The 16,934-nt window shown below is 40.2% G+C and overlaps 2 protein-coding genes across 6 annotated transcripts; both read left to right on the forward strand.

Moving 5' to 3' along the window:
• Positions 1-2,046: 2,046 nt before the first annotated feature.
• LOC117748143 (UDP-glucuronosyltransferase 2C1-like) lies at positions 2,047-7,172 on the forward strand. Of its 3 annotated transcripts, none has more exons than XM_034557791.1 (3): positions 2,047-2,151; positions 2,806-2,878; positions 4,600-7,172. In XM_034557791.1, exon 3 carries the CDS (start codon positions 4,600-4,602, stop codon positions 6,199-6,201), a length of 1,602 nt encoding a protein of 533 aa, XP_034413682.1. In that variant the 5' UTR covers positions 2,047-2,151; positions 2,806-2,878; the 3' UTR covers positions 6,202-7,172. The 3 variants fall into 3 exon arrangements, with proteins under 3 accessions (XP_034413682.1, XP_034413677.1, XP_034413670.1); XM_034557786.1 differs by having other exon boundaries at positions 2,054-2,188; XM_034557779.1 differs by lacking the exon at positions 2,047-2,151 and adding an exon at positions 2,195-2,321 and having other exon boundaries at positions 4,600-6,216.
• Positions 6,985-11,153, forward strand: LOC117748157 (UDP-glucuronosyltransferase 2A1-like). 3 transcript variants are annotated; one of them, XM_034557804.1, is made up of 3 exons: positions 6,985-7,052; positions 7,179-7,221; positions 9,159-11,153. In XM_034557804.1, the coding sequence occupies exon 3, from the start codon at positions 9,185-9,187 to the stop codon at positions 10,778-10,780; it is 1,596 nt and encodes a 531-aa protein (XP_034413695.1). In that variant the 5' UTR covers positions 6,985-7,052; positions 7,179-7,221; positions 9,159-9,184; the 3' UTR covers positions 10,781-11,153. The 3 variants fall into 3 exon arrangements, with proteins under 3 accessions (XP_034413695.1, XP_034413701.1, XP_034413686.1); XM_034557810.1 differs by lacking the exons at positions 6,985-7,052; positions 7,179-7,221 and adding an exon at positions 7,456-7,558; XM_034557795.1 differs by lacking the exons at positions 6,985-7,052; positions 7,179-7,221 and adding an exon at positions 8,520-8,629.
• The last annotated feature ends 5,781 nt before the right edge of the window (positions 11,154-16,934 follow it).

Raw genomic sequence — 16,934 nt, forward strand, 5'->3', positions numbered from 1 at the left:
CTGGAAAAGAAATATTAAAAACAGGGGTTATGAATGAAAACACGTCAGCTTTTGTGTACAAAACGTGAGCTAATAAAAGAACGGCTTTAATCATGCCTTTGGTTTAAGGGTTCAAATCCCGAAGCAGCTACCAATGGTCCCCTCTTGTAAAGCTATGCAATCACAGTTACTGATTTCAGTGTGCTAAACATCCTGATGTTGTCCATACTAAAGAACAAACAACATTCATCACACCTCTACCCGGACCCTCTACGAGGTAATTGTTACATTTTACACAGTGAGCATGTAAATGCTGGAGACATACCTGCTTTGAGTGTCTTCCATTAACACTCAATCCAGATCGGCAGCAGTGATGGAGGCGGTGGGAGTCTTGACGACAGTGCTGCTCTAGCGCTCCTCCATTCCATGCAGGTTCTTTCCTCTCGCCTCAAACAGATGCTGCTTCACTCCCTGCTGCCTCCAATTGAGGACAGGCAACACATCCTCCTCCTCCTCCTCCTCATCCTCCCCCTCCTCCTCCTCCTCCTCCTCCTCCTCCTACAGAGAGCCCGCCCTCTTCCCTTCCCTTCTCCAGACGGGGATGGTCGCCCCCTCCATGCAGCCGCCTCACTGCCGCTCCACAGCAGCATCAGGGAATAGCAAGTGCAGCTCCGCCACTGAGATTCTGCTTGTGATGTGATGCTACATTTTGTACCTCTCTCAGTTCCTCTCTGTCCCTCTGTATGTGCTTCCATGGCGACAGCATATTGTGGGACCCAGAGATGCTGTATGGGATGGGGAGGGGGGGGGGGGGGGGGGCATTGGGGGATATCCAGCTTGTTGTATAATCAATTTGCACCATCATATTTAGTTTTTATTAAGATTATTTATTTCTTACTTTTTATTTTTAGCTTGTAAAACATGTTCGAATAAAGAACCTTTGCATTTGTTTCATTCAGTTTATATTAGTTATTTATTTTTCATCTTTAAAGGGACAGTTGACCCAAAAATAAAAAAATAAATGTATGTTTCCTCTCATCTTTACTGCTATTTATTAATCTAAATTGTTGAGTTGCCTAGTTTTGGAGATATCGGTTGTAGAGATGTCTGTCTTCTCTCTAATATAATGGAACTATATGGCACCCGGCTTGTGTTGCTCAAAGGGCTGTCACAACATGTTCTGTGTTATCTTGAGTAACAAGGTTATGATTTCTGGACAGGAAAAGGGTAAAGACATTGTTAATGACTTACGTGATAATCTGTTTTAAACTAATGTTTAATAATGGATATCAAGGCTCAATTGTAATTTCCTATGCAAAATAATGAGCTTAAAAGGCTTGAAGACAATGTGTTCCTAAAGTCACTTTTCGATCTGGTGAGTGAAAAAGTTGCAGATGTTGTGTTGCCAACCAATCTTGTTGCATCAATATGACAAGCTCCCTTTTCAATATCGCATACATGAATCAAAGGTACCAAAACCAGCCTCTGTACAGTATACTGAAGAAAAGAAGGAATGACATCCAGACACTACAATGCTCAGGGACGCTGACAATTTAGGATGTGCAGACAAGTTCGCCATCTTCTGTTTGACAGGTCTAATGAGGTTTATATTAATATCTTACCGATAATACAGCCCAGAAATGGTTCAGATTGGCTTTGATTGGGGTTCAGACATGCTCTCAGGTGGAATCTCTAGCCTCTTTGCTTCTGAGGATGTTTCTCTCGCAAGAGAGACTGCCTGTCCTATCTTAACTTATTTTCAAAGATAGGGAAAATCCTGAAGTTCTGGCTGTGTCCTATCCTATGTCAGATCAGATTTGTTTTCTCTTAAATACAGTTGGGAATTTGTTTGACACCAACAATTCAAACGTCATCCCATACTGAGATACAATCAGACTTTTCAAGTTTCTGGAGTATCTATAAACAGGCCCCAGAGCGTCTCTGCCTCTTACCGTGCGGCGATTGGTGGATATGTGTGTCCTTCTCTTTAAAAAAAAAAGAAAGAAAGAAAGAAAAAAAGGACCAATGGACACTCAGAAAATCACGAAGGACCTGCCCATCAACTCTGCTTGTCGTGGAGCAAGGAAGGAAATGCACGCACATATTTCCTGTTTTTTCTTGCAAAGCAGTAGCGACGATAACGCTGCTTCAGTGCGGGTGTTCTTCCTCAAGGTAAATACCGGAATAAGAGAGACCCGTCTGTAGATGGGTAAGTGTGGGGCCATTGATTGCACCGTGGAAGAAAGGATAACGGGAGTAGGCTAATAACTGCATGGCTCTCATTCAACTAAGTAACTTTAGTTATGACAGTTCGAGACTTGTATTCCCTTTACTGGGTAAAGGTACGTTTTTACAAGAGATTTTAATAAATACATAAAAAACGGACATACACTTTTCAGCTTTTGGGCCAAACTATCTCTTTACACAGCGTTGAGAGAGAGAGAGAGAGAGATTATTCTAAATATTCCGTTGATGAAACACATGGGTAGGCCTACCATGTTAAATGCAAGTACCTTTTAAAAGGGTAATTGAAGAGAATATGTAAAATTCGATTAAATGCCTTTGGTCCTCAGGGGATAAACAGTCAAATGCCCTAAATGATGATGAATGAATAGAATACTGTAGACAAAGAGCCATGGCCACTTAGATTTTGAATTTAATAAGGCTACATGATAATATAAAGATACATTGTGATCTTCCGTATTTCAATATGTGCCATAGTTCCTGATGTAGCCTACTGATCTTATTGATGAGTAACTTTCTTATCACGGTGTTTACAAGCACACTGTTGATGGCTATTACATGTCACTCACTCATTCCTTCTAGTTTAATGTGCATGCACTGGACGAAGCAAGTTCCCTACTGACGTGTCCTGTGTGGAGGAACCATACAGACCACAGTAAGTAGGCCTGCAGACGGCCCTGTGAAGAATGTGTGAATGTCGGTGTATGCGAGTTTACTGTTAATGGACCTTTTGATGCAGTGCTTGAGGAAGTGCTTTGAGGCTTTGCTGCTCAGTTAGTGGAAAAGTGAAAAGAGATCCTCAAAATCCAGCTTTAGTTTGTAATCTTGCTTTAATCCTATTATGTGAAAATTATTGATTTTATACAAATAATAATAATAATATAATAATAATAATTTAAATATCGATTGAATGTACTTGTTTGCACAGTAAATAACAACAGCAACAACAAAATAAAAAAGTAAGAAGCAAATTGTGCAGGTGAGATTTAAAAAGAACAGTCTGGGCTTGTAGGAGCTGATTAAAAAAAAATTAAAGTGATGAAGGTGTACAGTATCAAATACATCATTAAAGTAAGACATAGTCCTATTAGGAGAGTCCTTTCCTGCAGCATGGACAGCATCACACGTGTTTAAGGTGCAGTGTGTAGGATTTGGCAGCATCTAGTGAGGCTGCAACGTATCCCGTGTGTCAAGCGTGGAGAAAAGAACTAAGGTGGGGGGAAACGTGCAAAAAAAAAGTGCAATAGAGACTGGCCCTACGTAGACCTAATGTTGGGTTTGTCTTTTTTGGGCTACCGTAGCATGTGTGGAGCTGCTCTGTGAAGGGCACCTGCTCCATATGTAGATATAAGATGATCATTATACGGTGAAAAACACACAATACCTATTTTTAGGTGATTATAAGCTAAAGAAAACATTTGTATTATTCATATTATATTTCAATACTGCTAGGTCACTCTAAATGCTCGGTACTTTCCCTTTGAGATAATCCTGTTTCCTGCAGCATGGACAGAATCACAAGTGTCTGTTGGTTTATAAGTAAGTTTGAAGTGAATACTGAATAAGGGGGTGTTGTAGCAGCGGTTTTTCTTGAATTTTTCTTGATTCTAATCTCTCTTTTAAAAAGCAGGTACAATAAGTGACAAAGTTTTTAAAATGTAACCCTTATGAATTTTAGATATATAAGAAACAGTCTATGCCGGCTGCCAAATTGTATTTTAATGCAATGATTATCCCCCATCTGACTTGTTTAATCAGCTGGGCACAAGCCAGCAGCACAACTTTAAAATATATCCATATTCTCCATAAACAAGCTCTAAAAACAATGATAAAAAAAGTAACTTGTGGAATGCTCTTCCATCACACATATGCACAAAAAACACGTACAAAACATTCCAACATAGCCTTAAGGAACGGCTTGTTGCCAATGAAGTGCGAAGCATTAATGTACCCTCTGTCCAGTTGTTTGGTGTATATGTGCATTTGTCTTGTTCAGTGTTGATGTATGTTATGTGCCTCAGTGATATACAGTATATGTGCTCATACTGTAGGTACACTATTCTTTGGCTTATATGTGAATTGTTTTTGTCCATACGTTACTGTCTGTCTATCGATGAATCTTAGTTGCATTATGTTATTGGAAATATTGGCATTATTTTATTGGAAATTCTGGCTACCTTAAAAAAATCGGGCCTGGGACAGCAGATGAAAATTAGCCTCTCTGGTTAACTCTGGCTCACTTACAGTTTTACTGTTGATTGGTGTACATTGTCCCTGTAAAAAAAAAAAATAATAATAATAATAATAAATACATTAATGAGAATTGTTTTCTTTCATCATGGTCAATTGATTGTCCATTTATTTTATTTTTTTCAGATGAGGCTGATTGATTGTTGCAGTGTTTTACTGCTGCTCGTCCTCTTTCCCAGAGCCTGTCAAGGTGGCAACATCTTGGTCCTTCCCATAGAAGGCAGCCACTGGATAAACATGGATATTCTACTTCAAGCTTTGCACTTGAGAGGACACAATATTACTATTGTTTGTTCCAGCAAAAGCTGGTACATCAAGGATAGCTCTTCTTATTACAATACCTATACAGTTCAGGTGGAGAGGATCCTTGATCAGGAGTTACTGACAGGAATGATATCCAGCATCATTGAAAGTGAAAGGGGGAACCTTCCTTTCGTGAATTTCCTCCACCTGACTGTAGGATTGTTTAGCACGTTTGTTGATATTCACACAAATGTGGGTAAATTTGTATCGACAATACTAGATGACAAGGAGTTGATGAGAACCTTAAAAGACGGCAAGTTTGACATGGTGCTGACTGACCCCTGCTGGGGCCATGGAGTCATTTTGGCCAAATATTTAAACCTTCCTTTGGTTTATAATGTCCGGTGGATGATAGCTGGAGAAGGTCATTTTGCCGTTGCACCTTCACCTATATCATACATTCCTATAACAGGATCTGGAAACACTGATAAAATGACATTCTTTCAGAGAGTTAAGAACACCATTCTTCATATAATAACTCAAACACAACACCAGCTGGTGACTAAGCTAACATACCAGAAAATATGTGACAAATATCTTGGGCCAGATTATGACTATAACCAGTTAGTGCTTAATGCAGATATTTGGCTGATGAGAGTGGACTTTGTGTTTGAGTTCCCTCGTCCCACCATGCCTAATGTTGTCTATATGGGAGGGTTCCAGTGCAAACCAGCACAACCTCTACCTGAACACTTGGAGGAGTTTGTGCAGAGCTCTGGAGAGCACGGGGTCATCATCATGTCTCTGGGGACTTTCGTGAGTGAGCTTCCTGCTGAAATAACAAATGAGATTGCTGCAACTTTTGCTAAATTACCGCAGAAAGTCATCTGGAAGCATAAAGGGGGGAGACCAGCCACTCTGGGCAACAATACTTTGATAGTAGACTGGATGCCACAGAATGATCTTTTAGGACATCCCAAGATGAAGCTGTTTGTGGCTCATGGAGGAACAAACGGAGTTCAAGAAGCTATTTATCACGGAGTCCCAGTTGTGGGTCTGCCTGTGTTTTTTGACCAATACGACAACCTGCTGCGTCTGCAAGAGAGAGGAGTGGCTAAGCTTTTAACAATTAAAACCGTGGACGAAGACAACAACTTCCTGAAGGCCATACAGGAAGTCTTGAACGAGCCGTCCTACAGGATGAACATGCAGAGGCTCTCCAGGCTGCACAGAGATCAGCCAATGAAGCCGCTGGATACGGCCCTCTTCTGGATAGAGTTTGTCATGAGACACAAAGGTGCAGCTCACCTGAGAACTGAGTCCTACAGGATGCCCTGGTACTCCTACCACTCTGTCGATGTGGCGCTCTTCTTACTAACGATTGCATTGGTTGTTTTGTTAATTGTTATTGGGTTAGTGTGGTCATGCTTTAGATTGTGTTGTAAAAGTAAAGTAAAATCTGACAAAACAGTGAAGAAGGAATGATCATTTTCAAATTAGTTAATATTTTGCTATGTGACAGCCCATCTAGCTGTGATCAGTTGAATATTGAAAGGACTAGAGGTGTTACCTGAAATGTCTGGAGCTGGGCTCGTGATTCTGACTATTTTCATTTTCATCAGGTGTTTATACACTGCAATGTGTAAATGTAAATTGAAACGTGACTAATCATTCAGGGCATATATGTTTTCTATCTGTACTAGTTTTTGGGACTTTTATAATAGATTTTCTTTGACTGTTCATTTATACAGCATGTTAACAGCATTATTTTGTTATTTGAAATGAGCCTATTTTAGTCAAGTATGTCTACGAACTAAATGGATGTTGCAACCTTTTTAATAATGAACACTACAAGAAAGATATTAGGGAATAATGGAAATGTAGTTTTATTTTATTTGTCACAGTCCGGATATTTCTGTATTTGACCTTTGACCTAATTTGAGATAGGGGCTAGTGGGAAAAAAGAAGAGGAAAAAAAAATGGGTACAAACCACCTTATCTATGTTGTCCGTGCTTAGTGTTGCTAAATGCGGATCTATGAAAAACTAGAAGCTAAAATATTTTTCTGACTCATTCATTATTTCATTTTTGTTCTGTCGTGAGCCATTTGGAGTTTCACACCTCCAACCACCAGGTGGTGCATCTTTCTATTGACATAACTGATTAGGGGGAAGGAAGTCATTGCAATCAGCTTCAGGTGGTGTTGCTTTGTGTGGTGTTTTAACATGCTTAAGCATACACAAAGCCACAGCCTTTGTGTATGCTTAAGTTTATGGTTTGTACTATTTGTGGAACATTATAAAGGGAAGCATTTGAGAATACTGGATCAACGAATGGTGAGCTGTAAAGAACCATACAATAAATCTATTTGTTGGTAAATTGGATACTTTAAATTGCCTGTCAGTGTGGAGGAAAATAAAATGCAATGTTTGACTTTCTATAATAAACATGTTTCCCACAAGGTGGAGTCTCAACCTTACTTCCGTAGACTGAAGATTCAGCTGAGTGAGTTCTATTAATCTTTATTAGTTTTACAGCTTGTTAATGTTGTCTTGTAGTTTCAGATTATTTCACTTCTAATATGTCTGTCAGTATCGCCATGGTAAAGAACCACTTTCCTATTGATTACTTTGGAATGTTGCCTCATTACACTATGAGTCAATGTATCTTAAGGAGACAATAATTCAATGTTATTTAGGTCAGCAGAACTGTTTTTCAGGGGCGAGACTAAACCAGTCTATCAGGAAGTGGTTTATCACTCTCATGGGTTTGTGTACAGCCCTTCACAGCCCGGCCTCAACAGTATAAAGCAGAAGTTTAGCAAAGACGAGACGGTTTTGATGTAAGTTTACCATTTATAGATTTGTTTCTTGCTTCTTGCCATTTTTATACATTTTGTTATATGAGTAAAACTGCTTTACTGAAACAATGTAAATATATATGGTCTGTTATAGCTTAAGATAAACCTAATTTAAAAAATCAGGTCAATACATTTGATTAAATGATGTGTATCATAAGATGTATGAAAGAAATGTGTTATACTTTTCTGTACAACTGCTGAGGGTGTTTGATGCATTGCACATTGAACTGCTGGCATTCAACAACACACTGCTTAGAGAGGGGTCTTGTTTTTTTGCCCAAATATCACACTTTATGTCTTGTAGAAAATGTTGTTAAACTGCTCAATCAGTTAGTCTGTCATCCAAAATATACTGTATGTGGTGCTCGCATAAAATGCACTGTTAAAGGTACAGTGTGTAAAATATGGCCATATGGAATTTTTTTTTTAAACGTGAGAAATATGAAGGACAGGCCCTGGAGATGGATCTTCAGTTATGGATCAGACAACTTTCTGTTACTGCCATTTCACAGGTTGGACCTCAGCCCGCTGTGTGTCGACGGCATATGTGAAGATCACAAGATATAGGAGTGTTATTTTGATACTGTCAGAGTTTTAGTATTGTTGTTGAATTGTGCGTATTCTTGCCCTGCCGTTAGTAAATAGTCTGTTTCTATTTTTTTATAACCGATGACTGTACATTTGCCCATATTTGTTTGGAGCATATGGAAAGATCTTACACATTGCACCGTTTGTAAAAGCAAAAATTAACAAATGTGTTTTTCTACTTTTTTCATCTTGTATTCTAAGACATCACGAGCTGTAACACACAAGGCCACTCACTGCCCAGACTGCATATCCAGTAACACTCTCCTGCAGCACTGCAGCATGCTTATTGCTCCATGATGACTAAGCAAGGGACACCAATCTTTTGCAACTGTTGTGTGGGTGGGACAAAGGAAACCAGGAAGTGTTTCATAGCCACACTAGTGCAACTTGCAGCTCTTCCCTGGTCTGCTTTGTTTTGTTTGCATCTTAACTATCTGGCAAGAGACTTTGTCTACAAGAGTGCTGGTAATGTTTTCTCTGTAATCTTGACGTTTAACGATTTTGGTTCAAGAAAAAAAATAGTGTGATTTTTGTCGTGAGGGTTGTAGTCAGCTTTTCACTACTGAGAGGAACACATTTGTTTCTAGCTTTTGCCAGCTAATGTTATTAAATCAAGTCAATTGTTAGACATTTAATCAGTAGGTGCATGGGGATTATGTGTTTTGCTAGATTGAAGCTCTCGTAACAGCTTTGCAGAATGAACGGTTCCGGTTTGTAAAAGCACTTCTGCTCAGGGAGGTTGGGGTTCAACACAAAATACATGCAGAGCACTTGGCACCGAACAGCACGCTAATTTCCTGAGAGGCTCCATGTGCTACATCCACGTGAGGGCCGTCACAAACGGAAGCATCCACTTAAATAGAGAGGCCATAGAAAGGAACATCACTGTAGCTCTTTTGTGGGCATTCTTGTAAATCATACGTCTTTTGTCCACACATTCCCTGGAATACTAAAGCAGCCGCTTTTGTTTTGTTCTTCTGTTCTTGTATTTCAGGCGGCACTGTTTGAGAAGATTTCAAGATGTTTTTGTCTCTGGCTTTCATCATCTCTCTTTTGGCTGGCATTATTCCAGCTGCCCACGGTGGGAAAGTTCTTGTATTTCCACATGACGGCAGCCACTGGGTGAACATGAGGGTGCTTGTTGAGGAGCTGCATTCAAGGGGGCACACCGTGACTGTTATCCGAGCTGCAGACAGCTGGTACATCAGTGAAACGTCTCCGCATTACAACACTGTCACAGTGGATATTGCCGGTGGTGGAAATGAGGATTTTTTCCGTCTCTTTGTCTCTGAAGTTATTAAGATTAAACGAAGCAAGGCGTCAGCGTGGACCCGTTTTGCTTTAGACATGGAGTTAAAGGACAAGTTCTTTGAATTACACAAGAAAGTCTGTGAAGTGGTCACGTACATATTTGAAAATAAAGAGTTGATAAAGTCCTTGCAAGATGCCAAGTATGATGCGGTTTTGACGGATCCTGCAAACGGAGGAGGAGTGATGCTGGCTCACTATCTCGGACTGCCGTTGATGTTTAATGCTCGATGGACTGTTCATGGCGAAGCCCATTTTGCTATTGCACCCTCTCCCCTTTCCTACGTCCCACTCCCACCTTCAGAATTAACAGATCAAATGACTTTCGTTGAGAGGGTGAAAAACGTTGTTTTTTACACCATGAGGTTGCATTTGTACAAGCAGATAGTTGGCCCACATTATTCTGCATTATCCGCGCGCTACTTTGGTCCTGATGTAGAGTACTTCTCCCTATTTCAAGCAGCAGACCTGTGGCTCATGAGAGTGGACTTTGTGTTTGAGTTCCCTCGGCCCACCATGCCTAATGTTGTCTATATGGGAGGGTTCCAGTGCAAACCAGCACAACCTCTACCTGAACACTTGGAGGAGTTTGTGCAGAGCTCTGGAGAGCACGGGGTCATCATCATGTCTCTGGGGACTTTGATTGGAGAGCTTCCCCGTGACCTAGCTGATGAGATTGCTGCAGCTTTTGCTAAATTACCTCAAAAAGTAATCTGGAGATATAAAGGTGACAGACCAGCCACTCTGGGTAACAATACATTGCTAGTCGACTGGATGCCGCAGAATGACCTCCTGGGACATACACATATGAAACTATTCGTAAGTCATGGAGGAACAAATGGAATATATGAGGCCATATATCATGGAGTTCCAATTGTAGGCATTCCCATTGTGTTTGATCAAGCCGACAACCTCTCCAGGCTGAGAGCAAAGGGCGTTGCTGAGGTTATGGATGTTTCTGAGTTGGACAGGAAAACATTTTGGAATGCCATTCAGGATGTCTTGAACGAGCCGTCCTACAGGATGAACATGCAGAGGCTCTCCAGGCTGCACAGAGATCAGCCAATGAAGCCGCTGGATACGGCCCTCTTCTGGATAGAGTTTGTCATGAGACACAAAGGTGCAGCTCACCTGAGAACTGAGTCCTACAGGATGCCCTGGTACTCCTACCACTCTGTCGATGTGGCGCTCTTCTTACTAACGATTGCATTGGTTGTTTTGTTAATTGTTATTGGGTTAGTGTGGTCATGCTTTAGATTGTGTTGTAAAAGTAAAGTCAAATCTGATAAAACAGTGAAGAAGGAATGATCATTTACAAATTAGTTAATATTTTTGCTATGTGACAGCCCATCTAGCTGTGATCAGTTGAATATTAAAAGGACTAGAGGTGTTACCTGAAATGTTACTCAATGTTTTCTAGAAAAAAAGTGTACAGTGAAATAACCAGTTTGACGGGCTTTGTGCAAGGGCAGTCTGATTTGCTTATGAGTGCAAGAAACAGTGTAACATTTACTTTTCTGAGAACCCACAGCAAATACAAAGTACCATTACACTAGTACAGTGACTTCTTCTATACTCTGTTTGACTGTGTACTACGTTATGCTAAAATCACATTGTTAAAGGAGGGATTCTGAAAATAACATTTGACATTGTGAATAAAACAAGTGGACTGTAAGTTAAATGCACTTTCTTATTTTATCCTGAACCAACATAGCTTTTCCCAGAAGAAAAGGTAAACCACTAGGTTTCTTAAATAGATGTGATTTTAAAAAGAAAAATTAAGATTTGTTGATGCCTTTACCAGCCAGCAGGTAATGTTGTTCAGCCATTCACAGTTTTCCCCTAGCCTGTTTAAAATATGACATTTTTCAGAAGACCAAAGTCCTGAGCATTGTAGGCCACATCACAAAACTAGCTGGTCACATAATCACAGCTGGTTGAGTTGTGGAATTGCAATTAAACAATTTAAACTGACATTTTTGTTCACAATCTGAATTTTTTAACTGGATTAAACAGTTGACACACAGGAACATAATCTTGTTGTATTCAAAGTGATTTTTTAATTTTTAATTATCGTGCTACTGCAATTTGCTTTGAACACCTTAGGCGGCTTTTACTCCCCTTTGTACTTATCACCTGTGCATATAGAACATAACCTTTCTGTACCAAAGTCCTACTCGGGCCGGAGTATAGAAGCACAAGCACATGTTCTGCTCTCCTGCAAAGGAGAATATTGAACAAAACACATTGGATGCCAAAAACATTCAAGGGGGCCACCAGGTTTCTGTTGTGCGATCGACAGACAGTTGGTGCATCGAGGAAACCTCCCCCTTCTATACTCCAATCACGGTCAATGCAGACTCTGGATTTGATGAAGACTTTGCAACTACCTTTGTGGCCCAGTTGCTGGAAATCCAGAGGGGAGGGAAGTCTGCCTGGACACATTTTAAACTGGAAATGGAACAAGTGCAAAAGCCCTCTGAGCTGCACGAGAAAACATGCAAACTGCTTGAGCAGCTTTTTGAAACAAAATAACTTATACAGTCACTAAGGGATGCCAATTACGGCCTCGTCCTTACAGACCCTGCTCTACCAGGGGGTGTTATACTTGCCCACTACCTCCAGGTTGCCTCTTGTTTTTTAATGTCAGATGGACTAGTCAAGGTGAAGGCCATTGTTTAATTGCGCCTTTTCCTCTCTTATGTTCCAATGACAGGGGCCGAGCTTTCAGACAAAATTAGCTTTCTTGAGAGACTTCTGAATGTAAAAGGAAAAAGTAAATATAATTTAAAAAATATTTTTTATAACAATCACAATGAACTATGATATAAATATGTAAACATGAAAATGTTGGCTGAACTATTGTAATGGTAAAATATGTAGAACTACGCACCCTTGTTGTGAACCTGAAACTTGATTTGTATCATTTACTAAGAAACGTCTCCTGGCAACGCGCCTCTTGTCTTATATGGAATGAAAAGTACAGACTATAGTAGACATGACCTTGTGTTTTGGTCTCTGTGTGATCGAAACGGTCTGAAGCCAACTGCATATGAACAGATACGCCCTCATGAGGAGATTGCTGTAACTTGTTGCTGTGTATATAAAGAAGCTTGTGTGATACAATATGTTGAAGCCCACTGACTGCAGAAGCATGCAGCTGTTGTAACTCTTTCCAGAAATAAACGAAGACAAAGACAACTGTTCCAAAGGGGTTTTATCCATTTTCATTACTTCCGTTCAAGTTCGGCTTCCTTTCCTGATAACATAAGAGATTTTCCATAACACTATTCGTACCGTGTTTGAATGTGGATAACGGGGGAAAACATATTTCTAATTAGTTGAAAAACTGTATTTGATTTCACCATATATTGTTATACTTTTAGAATGCACATTTATTTTTGCAGGCTGTCAAAAATATCTAGTTTTGCATCGTACATTCAATACTCTTTGGCTGCGTGGTGCCTTCATATCTGTAACCTCAGATCAGAGTCCACACAGATACAACTTTAACCTCGAGGAGAACGGTTCCACAAAATGTGCTGCAACATTGCTGCTTCAGAGGGAAGAAATTAAAAGCATTTTTAAGAACCGTTGCATCATTTCCAAGATGTTTCAAGTTCACTTTACACTGGAACATGATATACTTAGATTATACATATTTAAATGATTACATTTGTTCCTCTGTTGCACAGTATTGGAGAGTCATGTTCTATTCTCTTCCACGCCAAGTGTAAGCTTGTATGGAATTAAACATCCAATTTCACACACACAGATGAGAGTGGCTAAACTGGGCTCTTAAATGCTTAAATCATTTATTTATATAAGTGATGTATTTTTATTGTTTTAACTGTAGAATTGTGTAATATGGTACCACATTAATATCAATGTTGATGGAAAGCCTCTCATTTCAATCAGATCATCTGACCTCGGATTTCATTCGAGAAGTCGATATGATTCTTAAAATGGCTTTTTCCACAAGGATGTAACCATTAAAAAGAAAATAAATCTTCCAGAGATTTTGATTTATTCTAGCTATGAGGGGGAGCTTGCATCATATGAAACCCATACTTTTCATATTTCTCTTGCCTCTTTGACTGCCCCCTCTCGAAGGAAGGTTGAAAATTGTCGTCACCAACAAAAAAGAAACGGGCAACTTTGTTAATAGTGAGATAATAAAGATGCTGATCGCGTACTATTAAATCTTAGCTTGTGATATACTTTTAGTATTTGACAAATGCAGTCATCTTTGCCTTGGCGTAACAAAGGAACGACTGGCTCAGGTCTGGTTTTAAACAAGGCTCTGAATGCTGAGGGCGAGTTGCTTGTCAAACAAGTGTTGTGTGTTATCTGTGCTGAATACTTTGGACCCAGAGCCTTGTAATATAGTATCTATGGCTCTGGAGAGTTGCCAATGTGTTTAAATCTCCCTGTCCCATTGCCCCGAAAGCTGTCCCTTTTTTAATTCTTGGATCTCTGGAGACTGTTTGTGGGTTAATATCTTGTTACAAAAAAAGACCGATCGCTGCAGCATTTGCCAAATTACCTCTGAAAGTCATAAGAGGGATAAGCCGGCTACTCTGGGCATCAAGGTCATCCAAGCAGTGTATTGCTCATGAAAGAAAATGAGTTCAAGACTCCATGAGTCACAGTTGTGGGTCGTCCATTTGTTTACCGATGAATGTGATGCCCTGCTGTGTCTAACAGTGAGGAAAGCGGAGTGGATAAAGACAACAACAACTTCCTCAGGGCCATACAGGAAGTCCTGAATAAGCCCTCCCACAGGATGAACATACAGGGTCTGCCCCAATTTCTACACCTAATGGGCTTAACTAGCACTAGGGAAATGTTGTAAATAACAAGAAATGCAAGTCAGAGCTGCGCTACTGCGCCATGTGAAGGTTTCAGCAGACCTGCACAGAATCTCCTGGCTCCAGAGATCAGCCAAATAAAGCCATCAAACCACGGCCTCTTCTGGATAAAGGAAGGCACAAAGGTGTTGCTAACCAGAGAATCCACCGACAGCCTCTGCGTTCCTCTGTAGATAGCATGCTCTTTGCAGCATGTGTTATGTTGATTATTTTTACTGTTGTCTTTACAAAGGGCCCCGCTTTCAGATGCCTTAATATATTGAATGTCTGACATTTATTATCAGCCCAAAGTAGAAAGGATATCCCTAATGTTACCATACTGTTCAGTCCCACCGTGGTATTTGTAAAATGCACTTGCTCGAGAGATGTCACAATAAAACCTAGTTTCACAACTGAGTTGATCACACTTTAAGACAAACTTACTAAATGCTATTATGACATGACTGTAAAAAACATCCCTGAGGGTTTTTTTCTTAAATAAATAAATAATTTTATTACAAAACAATTTTTTCTTTAAAACATACGGAAATTCTGTTACAGAAATTGTGTACATCCTACTATTGGCTGGTTGCAGCCATTTTACAAATCATTGTGTAAATGTGTTTTCATCTCTAGCTGTCAAACAGGTACATCATTAGGAATATCAGTTCAGTCTGACGGGGGTCCCACCTGACATAAGTCTGGAGACATTTGCTGCCCAGGAGGGGAAAAAAAAGCATTTCAAGTGAAATTTCAGCATTTTCATTTTGGGCGCATACCTCAAACAATAGTACAAATCAACTAATATTAGTCAGATCAATTATAGCTGCCTGGTGGATTCCACTTGTGTCAATATAGCTAATACAGAAAACTTCCATGTAAAAAAAAAAAAATGCTATTTTCAAGGTATAAAATGTAAAAGAGCAGAGCTGACTATTGGTCCACTAAACACACGCTCAATGAGTCAAAGTGAAACATCACTTCAAGGAAATAGTTTGACATTTTGGGAAATATCCTTATTTGTCATCTCGCTGTGAGATGGAGGAGAAGGTCGATACCACCATATCTGTACGTTGAATATGAAGCTGCAGTCAGTAGCCAGAGAACTTAACATGAAGACTGGCCGAAAAGGGGAAAGAGATAATTCACTGGTTCTCAGGGGGTTACGTGCCAGACACTTTCTTGCAGTCATTTCCTGAAGTCTCTCCTGGTTGCATGGCAACTGCTTACATACGAGTAATAATCCAACATAACCACCCATAAAACAGCAAGCTGTTGTTTTTACACATGTACGGATCAGACTAACAAGATAATTGGTCACTTTTAGAGATGTTGGCAAGCATTGTGTTACCTTTGTACTGAGGCTGACTGTTTCAACCTATTTACAGACTGTATGCAGACACTAAGCTCTCCAAAAAATATCAAACTATTCATTTAAAGCTAATAAGTCACTGCACTGATATATGGGATGAACAAAGGCACAAGAACGATTACATATTCGCTGGTAACACTGAAAAATATTCGCTGGTAACACTGAAAAAAACTTCATACGGCATTCGACTTCATTGACCATTCAAGACCTATGTCGACTCTGTATAGGGTAAAATACTTTTTAAGCAACACTTCTTGACAACAGTTATAAAAAGTCATAGTAAAAGTCTGTTGAGGGTATTTACAAGTCTCCTTGCCAGCAGAGCAGGGGTGTGTGTGTGGGGGGGGGGGGGGGGGCGGTGTAAGTCCCCTCATGAGGTCCTGGTCCGTAGGGAGCTCATCCTGACCACAGTGAGCTCGGCTACATCTGCATCCTGCATCTCCACCTCCTGTTCGCAGCTTTCTCTGATTACATACACTATGAGACCCACACAGATGAAAATGAGGAGGACGATGCCTATAACCTGCAGTACAAAAGAGTAGAGCAACACTTATGTTTAGTAAACATCCACAGAAGAGGTGTACTTGTGTTTTAACAAAGTGTATTATCAGAGCTATATTAATAGTTTCCAAAAGCTAATCGCATTACACTATACATACATATGCTTTAAAATGCATAATCAGAGAGGGGGGAGGTGTTTTCACTGCACTCATTCTACATAATATGCTGTAAACTAGAAAATATTCGACTCACCTGAGAAAAAACAAACAGATGCTGTGAGCGCAGCATTAGTTCTTGTGGGGTGACATCTCCCTCACTAATTGGCTCACACCACTTCTGCGGAGCTGCCTTGTCAACGAGGACAAATCTACCCTCCCAGTCTGTCATAGCACAAGCAAAGTATTGGCCATCCAGGAACAACAAAATCAGCCACACGATCGCAGGAACGAAACTGGAGAGGGAGACAGTTTTCCTGCACCACGTATCACACCTGCATCCTTGAATGATCAGCATCAAGGTGAAGGCCATGACGGCAGGAATGATGAAGAAGGCTGATGAAAACAATCCGTTCCACGTAGAGTTGCAAGGACACTCAAACTCCAGCTCCACCAGCTTCTCTAGTCCCATGAGGATGAAGCCGAAAGCCACATTCGATACCAGTGGACTGTTGCTAAGTTCATTTTTCAGCCTGGTGAGCCATTGTTGTCTACTTTCCATACTAGATTGACGGAAAAATGAA

This window comes from Cyclopterus lumpus, chromosome 3, assembly GCF_009769545.1.
Source record: "Cyclopterus lumpus isolate fCycLum1 chromosome 3, fCycLum1.pri, whole genome shotgun sequence".
NCBI lineage: Eukaryota > Metazoa > Chordata > Actinopteri > Perciformes > Cyclopteridae > Cyclopterus > Cyclopterus lumpus.